The 11,476-nt window shown below is 34.6% G+C and overlaps 2 protein-coding genes across 3 annotated transcripts; one reads left to right on the plus strand and one right to left on the minus strand.

The window, feature by feature from the left end:
- Window positions 1-258: 258 nt before the first annotated feature.
- Window positions 259-2,683, plus strand: LOC122002454. Its single transcript, XM_042557631.1, has 3 exons — window positions 259-686; window positions 2,085-2,195; window positions 2,286-2,683. The coding sequence occupies exons 1-3, from the start codon at window positions 363-365 to the stop codon at window positions 2,559-2,561; spliced, it is 711 nt and encodes a 236-aa protein (XP_042413565.1). The 5' UTR covers window positions 259-362; the 3' UTR covers window positions 2,562-2,683.
- Window positions 2,684-3,530: 847 nt separating this feature from the next.
- Window positions 3,531-8,688, minus strand: LOC122002455 (outer envelope protein 39, chloroplastic-like). Of its 2 annotated transcripts, XM_042557632.1 has the most exons (11): window positions 8,405-8,688; window positions 8,243-8,309; window positions 8,133-8,168; window positions 7,884-8,028; window positions 7,291-7,449; window positions 6,930-7,000; window positions 6,774-6,852; window positions 6,527-6,642; window positions 6,290-6,437; window positions 5,033-5,102; window positions 3,533-4,121 (listed from the first exon to the last, which is right to left on the minus strand). In XM_042557632.1, the coding sequence occupies exons 1-11, from the start codon at window positions 8,436-8,438 to the stop codon at window positions 3,964-3,966; spliced, it is 1,083 nt and encodes a 360-aa protein (XP_042413566.1). In that variant the 5' UTR covers window positions 8,439-8,688; the 3' UTR covers window positions 3,533-3,963. The 2 variants fall into 2 exon arrangements, with proteins under 2 accessions (XP_042413567.1, XP_042413566.1); XM_042557633.1 differs by lacking the exon at window positions 8,133-8,168 and having other exon boundaries at window positions 3,531-4,121.
- Between the last annotated feature and the right edge of the window lie 2,788 nt (window positions 8,689-11,476).

Genomic DNA, 11,476 nt, shown 5'->3' on the forward strand with positions numbered 1-11,476 from the left:
ATCCAACCTATTTACTTTTTAATAAAAACAAATATGGGATATTTTGATATTAATAAAATCTTTTAAAAAATAAGTTTTAAAACATTTTTAAAATTATTCAGATTGCTAATACGACCCTATACTTAGTCCATAGTTCTACCTGCATTCTCATTGGTCAAAGGTGGTACCCACTGCTGGGACCCCCTGCCAGATGCTGACAGACCGAAGAGTCCATTCGTGACCGCGTTCGATGACCCAGAACTGTTTAAATATCCAAAGCCAGAAACAAAGTCCACGCTTCCGCTCGCTTCTTCTTCGATCCATCCGTCCAATCGGCCGCAGAGAGGAGAAGAAGAGAGCGAATCCGATCGAGAACGACGAATATGGAATCGAGATCCACGGCGGCGGCCGCCGCGGCGGTGGCGATATTTTTGGCGGTAATGATGGCAGGGTCGGCGGAGGCCGGCGACCACAACGCCGTCTTCAGCCCGTGCGACGACGCGACGGTCCGGCGGCGGGATGGATTCTCCTTTGGGATAGCCTTCTCCAATCTCAACTCGTTCTACGTTAACCAGAACCGGACCTTGCAGCTCTCCCCCTGTGACAACCGCCTCTCCCTCTCCTCCCGCGGCGCTCAGCTCGTGGTCTTCCGCCCCAAGGTCGACGAGATCTCTCTCCTCACTGTCAACACCACCACCAACCCTTCTGTAAGATCTCGAATTCCCTCTTTCCAATCTCCTGCTGTTCGATTATGTTCCGGGATTTCGCTAGGGCTTTTGCTTGGATGGAACCGTTTTGAATTGCCGGCCTCCCAATTAAGTCGGTAATCTCAATAATAGGGTTTTAAAATTGTAGAAATAGTCCAGAAAAGTGAGGTTCCATGCGTTGGAATCGCTTGCTAGTTTCTTTGCTTGCCGCACACATAAACTTTCCTTGTGGAACGTGCTGTAGGAATCAAAGTGCCTTCTTTTGAGCCTCCTCTACAAATTAGTGCCTTGATGCCATGGTTGTAAGTAATTAAAGAAAAAAAAAATCTTGTCTCCACAGTGAATTGTATCTTGAATCATAGATTTTGATAAGTCCAGCTTAATTGTTGTATAAATAGCATGAAGGTTTAAAAATAAGAATTTTTAACTTGTAGCCGTCAACACAAGGGCTTGAGTGGAGTAGGCATACGGACTACATCTTTTCTCAAAATTCCTGAGTCACTCCATGATGTTTGTTGATAGTTGTAGCAAAAGAGTGTCACTGAAAATTAAGCTACTTATCTGGAGATATTAATGGTGTTTAATTTTTCCTTTGTCTTTTTGTATTTCAATCCAAAGCTGCTTAGTTCATGACATGTTTCCTTGATTCCTGAAATCCTCTTATTTAACTATTACATTGTTATTCTTCTCCATGATAGTCCTTTACCAATAGTGGCTTTAGTCCATTCATCATCAAATTATGTTGGCCCAACCTTTGATATTTAGACTCTTCATCTACGCTTTCCTTACCCATGTTGGCACCGAACATCACCACTCAAACACTGACACTCGAAGTGGGCACTCTATATAACTATTGATTATGTGTAAAAATTTATAAAAATAATCATGTTGAACATCAGCTCCACACCCATGTCATATAATCATGCCTAAGTTCAAGTAGCATAAGTTCCAACTATTTGAAATTTGCTAAATGAATTTTATCAGCTTTATTTTAGGTTATATCAATAATAACGCTCAATTAATTAAATATTTTATATATGTATATATATATATATATATATATATATATATATATATATATATATATATATATTTTGACGGCAAAATATATAGGTTTTTTTTCACGTTTATACCATAATATGCACCCTTTTTGGGCCAGAAAAGATTATTGTGTTAGAACTGATATGCTTCTTCCTCTAGTTTTACATGTATACTTGTGCTTAACGGAAGCTTCATAATACTCGCATTGTCCATCATTTTTTGTAATATACATACGGAAGTAAGCTTTCACTTAGGTAAAGACAGGTTTCAAACCGAGAACCTTGGCAATAACTTTCAATATGCACCATAGCTTTGTATCATTTACATTTTGGTCGTTGATTTGTTTGCTTTTTTCAGATCAACGATACTGTGGGCTACATGGTAGCATTTGCTGGAAGGAAGTATGCAGCAAGATCATTCCCAATTTTAGTTCGTAACAGTTCATATGCCATCACCAGCTTTACCCTGGTACAAACATGTTTATGAACTCCAATCCCTGCTAATGAAACTAGAACACCTCAAATCACAAAAATTAAACTCTTTTGTTTTTTCTTCCAGATACTAGAATTCCACAAAGGCACCCTTCAGAATTTATACTGGAAGACTGATTGCTCTGCCTGTTCAGGATCCTCATCCAAAGTTTGTCTTGACCAGGGCTGTGCCAATAGGGCATCCGATTGCAGCCACCAGGATTGCAGCATCGGCATTCAGTTGGCTTTCTCGGGCACCGATAAGCATGAGGTGCCACTCAACTCATGGTATGAGGTGTCCAATCTCCAGCAGTATTCCCTCTACGGGCTATACTCAAATCTGAAAGCATTGATTCCCTCCTGATATCCATAAACCAAGTCATGAAGCCACAGAATTCTGCTTGTATTCTAGTTACCATGTTGTATTTTAAGGTTGTTTTTTTGGTGTTTCTAAACTTTGAGTCTTATAAAGTTGTTAAACATGCATAGTGATTGTCTTTTCTTCTGGTTCTCACAATTTCTTTTGTTTATTATTGAAATAGTTTCAACTTCATAGTACCATATCTTGTACTGCAAATATTGTAGACTAATTTGTAAGTGGTTTATGAATTGATATCTTCTCTTTTAAACAAAAACTAAGTAATCCTAATATGCGAAGGAAGAATTTGTGCATATTCATAGATGTAAGAAGGCAATCTGGTATATCAATGAGCAACATTCTCAATATTTGAGATCCCGTTGCTTGCCCAGGGTTTTACCTTGCCTATGATCTCTAACTGAAGCTGTAAAGGTCCTCACAAAAGCCAAGCTGTAAAGGTCCTCACAAAAGCCTCACGATATGTTACAATGGTACCAGCTCCGGTCCTTCTACATAGGAGGCCCGGGGCGGAAAATTTTTTTTTTTGAACCCTCTCAAATCATGGGCCTAGGGCCATCGTCCAATGCCACCCTCCTCCAGGGCTGGCCCTGGATGGTACCTTAGCTCATGAATATTACCTCAGGTATCATCTATATCAACAAGTTTCTCATGCGAGTCAATGAGAACGATAACTTTCATCCTAAAAAATTTTAAACAATGAATTGTCTCATATACAATGTCATTGTATAGTTCCATAACCGATATGTGAACTTACTCTCCCAAAACTCATCACAAACTTAGCAAGCATATGAATTTGTTATGCATCAAAATGTGCAATACATTCCAATGAATTTATCAAACCAAGATGAAAAATTATCATCTTCTAGAATCTACGCAATTCCAAAGCATCTTCTAGGTGCCAAAATGATGGATGATAAAGTTCACAACCCTAATCATCACCATACAAAAATCTTCCAAAATTGATTCATTTGACACTTGCACCATGATCGAGCCTCTATATGTGGCCCTATATGGCAATATTATCATCTATTGCACAAAAGAAGACAAACATTTGAAGAATTGTATATCAATTCAAGGTCTTTTAATGAAAATTGTTTCCTCTATAGAAAGGCTCGAAGACTATTGATTTTTTGAGACATAGCTTTCCTTTTTCTTTTCCTCCATGAAGAATTTGACATGAACGACTTCCTCACTAAATTTGAGAAAACTAATAATCCCTATGACTGAAGTATCAAAGATCCAGCAACAAAGGAAAAGTTCAATTTAAGCACAAATGAGGACGATGGCATTGTGGTTTGACACAAGTATCTAAAGATTATCCACTGGCAAGCCCTTAAACTGTCAGTTTTGGATGAAGAAATGTTTGCCATGGCATGTGTCGGAGACATCATGATCCTACATTGTTGATGCCAAAATAGACAGTCTTCCGTTGAAAGGCGTTGATAGCGTAATCTGCTCGAAACTGACCAAAGTGCGAGTTAAAGCGGATGCCGTAGCCGAGACCGAGTCCAAAGCCAGGTTTTCCTTTTCGTTGGGCAGGATTACCTGAGCATTCATCCAAATAAGAAAGCATGCTACTAAAGAAAATAGGACTAATTCGCACTGTCAACATGAAGGATATTATGAATAAGCACCCATGAAAACCATGCGAGTCGAGATTAATGAAATGACAATCTTTTAACGATATAGGGAGAGTAAACCATAATATGGTAATAAAAGGTAGTCTCAACAAATAATCAATCTCGAGAAATAAAAATAAATCATTGTTATCAAGTTGTATTTTTATTTCATAAATAGACATCATGTAAAAGAGGATGAATCGAGCAAAACAACAATTGTTTTATCTCGCTTCTTTCCCGGCTTCTTTTTTCTCTACTACCACTCATGGTTTCCAATTCCAGGTGATTGTAACACATTCACCTGAGGATGAGAAGCTACAGATAACTGAGGAGAGGCCAAGCTTTCAATGAAACAAGTGGTTTCATCACAGCATATATCACTATTGATTCTCCAAAAACGACAAAAAAAAAGTCAAACATTTTCACTTAGTCAAGGCCACTAGTCTGCATGAACTAGTATTCGTAAGAAAAAATTCATTGACTCAGCTGTGATGACACTGGATTCAAAATATTGCCTATTAAACTAGAGAATTTTTAGATAATATATATATCCATGGAAAAAAGAGCAACAATGAAATCTCAAGTGCCTTGAAAAAATTTCATATTATCAGTGGTAAGGAATTTCCAAACTCCTATATATAAGGGAAAAGTTATAACAGAACTACCAACAAAACCTCAAAATCCATGTGCAGCTCAATTTACGATGTGAATTTGGATCATGGTTACAACATCTAGACCATTAGATGGATTCTTTACATGGTAACTTCCATTCCAACAAGAATGCATATATATTTTCCATTGTTGTGCAGTGATGGATATCAAATAGGCAAACATTACCTGGAACGTGACGAGCAGAGCCCAAGTCAGTTCCAAAGTCCATGAAGATGGCACTTTCTAATTCCTTGGTCTATGACAAAAATAAATGGAGCAATTAAACTAAATCCAAATGAAATAGAGTATTTGTATGATTCCATCACAAAACAATTAAATATCGTCTCACCCTCACGTGGAAAAGGACATTTAAAGTAATAACTATTGTAAACACACTCAAAAAAGATTTTTATGTCTATACATCTACAATCATAATTGCATAAATCTAGTAGCAAAGCATAGTTCCAGCATCAGAACATGCGCATACCAATTGCATGTAAAATTTAGAAGAACCTAGCAATTGGTAGGGCTGTGAATGAGCCAACTTCTTGTTCTTGCAGGTGTTTTTAAGCTTATCTCAATTGAAATTCCTTCAAGGTTAGCTCAGGCTCAGCTACTTAGCAAGTCAACCTTAACTTGTGTTCTTGTTTCAATCTCTAAATGAGGAGTTAATGAATAGGCAAATACGAATTGAATCATTTCTAAGCACTTGAGCAGACCTATTTAAAGGCTTCATATACATGCTTAAATGTCAGTAAATTGCCTTCATTATCAATTTCTCCATATACATGCTTAACTGTCAGTAAAATGTCTCCATTATTAATTTCTCCATATATACTCATAGCAAGTTCATTGATGCTTGATGATAGTTTCAAAAGCTTATAAACACAACCAAATAGCATTACTTTGTTATAATTTTAATTTCAGAGATCGTAATGTAGGTTCGATTTTGAATGTTTGATCTTGATTGCAATTCAAGCCTCAGCTTTGGTCCAATTTCCCCTTGAATCAAGGAGATCATCGTGGAACATTCTAGATAAGATGTAGTCAATTCCAAATTTAAACAAGTTCAAGACGGAAAAATTCTGACTTGTAAGCACAAAGCACTTTAGCGGTATAAAAGAAGCAAAACTTGTTTAGCTATGTAAATAAGTTATTCTCTCAACTTGAGAGCAGCAAAATGTTTAAGGAGCTGAGCTCAAACTCGAATGTTTGAAGTAGAATCAAGCTTGAACTTGAGCTCAAAATTTGTTTGAGCTGGAGCAGAAGTCAACTCCACTAGCTGTCTGTATTATTTTAAGACACAGAGAGACCTAAGAAACCTGACTAAGGTTATTACTAAGGGTCCTTGGCGATAATGTTCTCTGTACAAGCAGCTATTAGCAACCTTTGTCGAGGAAAAAAAATATACAAGCAACCCAAAAGAAAAAATGGTTCACATACCATGGGAATTGTAAATTCACCATTAGCAACTAGGCATGACCTTCCTGATCCAACTGCACCCTCACCATAACCTCGAACACTATCAACGCCACCAATTGCAAATGCTTGATATGGTGCCATGTCCCCTACAATGGAACCACCTGTCAGACTGTGAAAGTGAAAAGAAGACCATTAAGAATTATTTGAAATTATCCATAAGTCTGAACAAGAAAAAAGAGTAGTGAAGCAATTAAATACCTCGTGACCAAAAAAGTGGGTCCCAATTTAAATCCTTTGGATGCGACAAACTTGAAACGATTAAAAACGAGCCACTTGGATAAAAGAGGTAGTCCTTGTTCCATTTGAAAATTTAACTGATGGATATTAGATCTATTAGAATGCCCCCAAATAGTTGGGACGAACACAACTTGACAATAATATTGATATAGGTCTATTGAATAACTACTATAACTAAAAAAATAGATAAGGATATCATCTGACTCACTCTTGTAAATTTATCATCATTGGCAACAGCGTATTGGGATTCTTGCTTCAAAACTACCATATTATCATAAGATCTGCCACTGAATGACAAGAAAATACTGATGAGCAAAATAAAGTCTAGGTTATAAAGTGATGCTTGTAAGGGAATTTCAGATACCTAGAAGTTATGGGAAAGCCATCAAGATCCCTGTTTATGGAGCGACCCTCATTATTGAGAGTACGAACATGCTGAATAGGGATATGAATTAGAAATAGTATGTGATACTAATGTCCAGGGTTTTCTTCACAAAATAAGGAATAGAGGAATAAAAGGAAGAACGGAGAATACAGAAGATAAAATGGTTCCTAACCTATTGATACAATCCACAAGGATAACTGATAATGATGTCTTATCATTATTAATAGAAATGTCTCCAATTTTAAGATGTCACATCAACAAAGCAGCAACAATTACTTTTTAAGAGGTTTATATGCTTCAAATCACAAAAATCATTTAAATAATGGCAACTAATAAAGACCTCAAATTTGATGCTTGTGGTGTTGCTCCAATTGGAAGTAGAAGGCTCATTGAAATCAACACCTGATGAGAAGCGGCAAAGATTGATACCACCACTCCCTGAACGAGAGAAATGATCAACAGGCAAACCGTGAACTGCAATCTCAGGAGTCACTGATTGCTGAATCACGTTAAGCAAGAAATATGTTTAGGTCAATACAATGTTAGATATTCAAAAAGGAAAAGAAGACTCAAATGATTTTTGCGAGAATAAAAAACACCTTTTTCATTTGGACGTGACTAAATGTCAATAATTTTTTTGTATCTTTTAAGTTCAAAAGTAGTATGGACGTGTTCAAAGACTACATTAATTTGATTAATGTTGAAGAAGAGAGTTAGAAAGAACCAAAGAAAATTCCAGTTGATACAATTAAAAGTGATTTTAAAAAATTGAATTTTTCTAACTATATAGAGGACCAACAGCTGACCCAAATAACTTGGGGGTCACAGCTTGTTATCGCTGATGTTAGGTACAAAGTTCATGCTTAACAAGAAAAACATACAAATAGATTCATATGACACTAGATGAGAATATCAGGAATATTGAAACTTCACCTGAATAGTAAATGACTGTTGACACAACCAATCGGGCTTTGGACGCCTGAATGCAATAAGAATATTTGAATCATCCAGGCCTTTGTCCCACAGTATATCGAACTTCTCATTTCCTCCAAAGAGGTTCGGGTGCTTCAATGAAAGCCTTAAACAACAAGCACAATCCAAAATACTAAGTTAAGTACGTTATCGTTATCCAACTTTCCAAGAAGCAGAACTCAAACTTTTTGCAAAAAAAATAGAAAGCACCTTGCAATAACCTGTGAGAATGGATTTCTAGAATGCCTAAACAAAGAAAAATCACATTCTATCAATGTACAAATAGCGGAATTCGAGTGAAAATCCACCAAGATCAGCACCTAATATGCGGCAACAAGAGCTCTCCACAAAGCTTCTGAGTGAGGTCCACATTGAAATCGATCTTAGCTGAGTGAACGCCACATCTTTGATCAGATTAAAAAGCCTCTTTTTACTCCAGAAGAACGACGAAGAAGATACAAAAGGTCGAGCAAAGAACCAACCTTTACCGGCCTGAATGCTCTTCTGCGCGCCCATCAACACTCACAAGTTCTATGAACAGCGTGGGCCTCTCCGCTCATCCGACTCGCAGATGACCGGATTGAGGGCGGGAGCGGCGCTTAGCGGAGGCGGCGAATGGAGGCGAAGAGATTGGAGAGTGGGGGGCTGGGGCGAGGGGCTTGGTGCCGATTTGATTGAGGCCTGAAGATGCCTTCCGTGGCAGAGGATTAAGGGAATGTGGAATTGCTTCGCCGGGTAAGCGTCCACGACGAGGCGAGCAAGATCTCCCCGCAGGCAAGACAACGATGATACGATATATATTCTGACCCGTTACGAGTTTAGACCGAAACTTTCCGTTATGTCGGTTTAACCGACAAAACGCTCAGGCGTTGTTTACTTTGAGGAAAAGTTTGATGGAATGGAACCTACAAATTATTTAATTTTTAACCAAGTTAGATATAATCGATCAATATACATAAATTATATAAAATAAATATTTATTATTAATAAATTAAATAATATTATTTTATAAAAATCTTAAACTGAAATAAAGTATAGATTATTAAGAGCATTCGCAATGCATCCGTGTTATAATGTCCGCCACCTCATCAAAAAAATATGGAGTTCATTGCCAAATAATCGTTATAATAATATCTCTCTCACCCACATTCTTTTTAACGTTAATATTCATTATTCATGAGTCTCACCATGCATTTAAAATTATATCATATTAAATAAATAAAATTTAAATGGATAATAATATTATTAAAATATCTTTATTATTTATTAGTTACCCATTTTATTTATTTTTTCTAATTTTAGGATTTTATTCAATTATTAAAAAAAAAATTAAAAAAAAAAACAAGGGCTGGCCCATCCACTGTACAAGAATTGTACTTTGAACGCATTCAAAGTGGGGGGGTGTTATAACACCCCTCCATAATGGGTGTTAACATCAAAAAATATTATAACACCTCTTATTAACAAGCATTACAGCTGCCCTTAATCATATCTAGAGATATGTATCAATATATTTTATATCATCCAAAGAACTAATGAAATACTAATATGGATAGATATGACTTAAAGTTTTTTTTTTTTCAAAAAGTTGATGAAATATAAATAGATTGGTGTGATGGTATTGACATAGAAGAATTGAAATAGATGAATTAATGAGTTGTGATATAAAAATAATAATAATAAGAAGATTATAGTAAAAATTAGAGAGTCAAGAAGAGAATGATGAAGAATCATTAAGAATTGAGGTGATCAGAAGAAATGATACAAATAGTAAATTTAGGTTATGGAAATGATACAGATAATAGTTTAGTTAAAATTATTTTTAGTATGAAAAAATAATTATTAATATAATTTAATTTTAGGATTCATCAAATTATTTGAGCATTAGTTATTTATTAAAAAGTCAAATTAAATAGTAAAACAAAAGAGAAAGCCAAATGTGGATGAAATATAACAAGGAAAAAAAATATTTTTTTTTAAAAAAAAATTAATCTCCTAATTTTGAGGACGAATGGTCACAGCTAATTCTAAGAACATTAATATTAGATATTCTATTTAAAAATTATATTCTAAATTTTAGATAGGGCAGTTAAAAATTTTTTATATCATCCATTTCTTAAATTATATATTATGAATATTACTTTTCTAAATTTAAAGGATAAATTTTATTTTCTAAATATTATAAAGGAGAGAGAAGAAAAAGGGAAGTTAATATATGGTGTATTGAAAAGTAGATATTCAAATTTAATAAAATAATTTTTTTACTCTAAATTATGTATTTTGGATAGGAAGTTGTGTGGATGTTCTAACATTTCTGAAATCCATATATTAAAAATCTAACTACTATTTGGTGTTTTTGTGGCAATACATCTACTATTTAATGATAATCCCAGTTAGCTTTATTGATTATCCCTAATGTGTCCGGTTCGACCCCATAGAAGGGAAGTGCATGCAGTGATTAGCCTAAAAGTCCAGAATTATTTGGTTGCACACCCCTATTTGAAAGAAAATTTCTATAAATATACCATAGTTAGGGATAGAACCGTAGATACTTGGATGACAATCTAGATATTCTACCGTAGTACTGTAGCTGTGGGTATGACCGGTTCTGACTTTTGTAGGCCCTTGGGCAAAAAGAGACCTCTATAGAAAAAATTTTTACTAACGCACCATTTGAATATAGTTTAATAGAAAATTTAAAAATTAATATATTTTATTTAAAATATGTTAAACTCCATACAAAATATATTTATCAAAATTCTTCAAAAAGTGCAATACCATACAAAATAAATATGTTTCCTAATTTTCTCCAAAAAGTATAATATCTACAAATACCCAAAAAAAAAAAGTATGACATAATAAAAAATTTATATCTTACATTTTGAGAAGCAAAATCATCAATAAGGTATTCGAAATCAAGTTTTTCTAACACCTCATTTTCAATATATAAAATTGTCAAGTCATTTACATTCAAATCATTATTACCATTTTATCTCAATTCTTCCTGCTCATTCATTGTATAATTATAATCATCATTTTTTTCTCAATTTTTTTTCTGCTCATTGATTACATGATCATTTAATTCTTCTTAATTACTCGATTGCTGCTTATTTGTTGTATGATCATTTAGTTCTTCTTGACTTTCTTCTTGTAATTCATCAACTGAATATTCAATTGAAGAACTAGCTTTAAAAAACTTATGAAGAACCCCTTTGTGAATTTTAATAATCTGTTTTTCTTTTTTTTCTTTTGTTTCTTTTCTGACTTCAAGATTGATATTTTTTTGGAAATATGTTTGTACTACAAATTTTAAGTGTAAAAATAAAACACACAAAACTAGCAACAAAGTTAAAATGAAACAAATACAAATAGTGAAAATAATAGTAAAAAAATAATAAAGTGCTTGAAGCAATCGATATAATCTATTCTATGATGATTAAAATTGGGATGATTGATTTAGTCTCTTTCAAATCCGTAAGAAAAAACATAAAATATTGACATTAGGAGAGAATAAACCTTTCTAATTTAAATAGAAGAGATTCATATGAAAAGAA

This window comes from Zingiber officinale, chromosome 7A (assembly GCF_018446385.1).
Source record: "Zingiber officinale cultivar Zhangliang chromosome 7A, Zo_v1.1, whole genome shotgun sequence".
NCBI lineage: Eukaryota > Viridiplantae > Streptophyta > Magnoliopsida > Zingiberales > Zingiberaceae > Zingiber > Zingiber officinale.

Bases quoted from the DNA above. Each gene is read 5' to 3' on its own strand.
- LOC122002454 (XM_042557631.1), top strand. From the start codon at position 363: ATGGAATCGAGATCCACGGCGGCGGCCGCCGCGGCGGTGGCGATATTT. The intron at 687-2,084 runs GTAAGATCTCGA...TGCTTTTTTCAG, and splicing joins ACACCACCACCAACCCTTCT to ATCAACGATACTGTGGGCTA. The intron at 2,196-2,285 runs GTACAAACATGT...TTTTTCTTCCAG, and splicing joins CCATCACCAGCTTTACCCTG to ATACTAGAATTCCACAAAGG.
- LOC122002455 (XM_042557632.1), bottom strand. From the start codon at position 8,438: ATGGGCGCGCAGAAGAGCATTCAGGCCGGTAAAG. The intron at 8,310-8,404 runs GTTGGTTCTTTG...GCGTTCACTCAG, and splicing joins GAGCATTCAGGCCGGTAAAG to CTAAGATCGATTTCAATGTG. The intron at 6,438-6,526 runs GTATTTAATTGC...TCACTTTCACAG, and splicing joins CCCACTTTTTTGGTCACGAG to TCTGACAGGTGGTTCCATTG.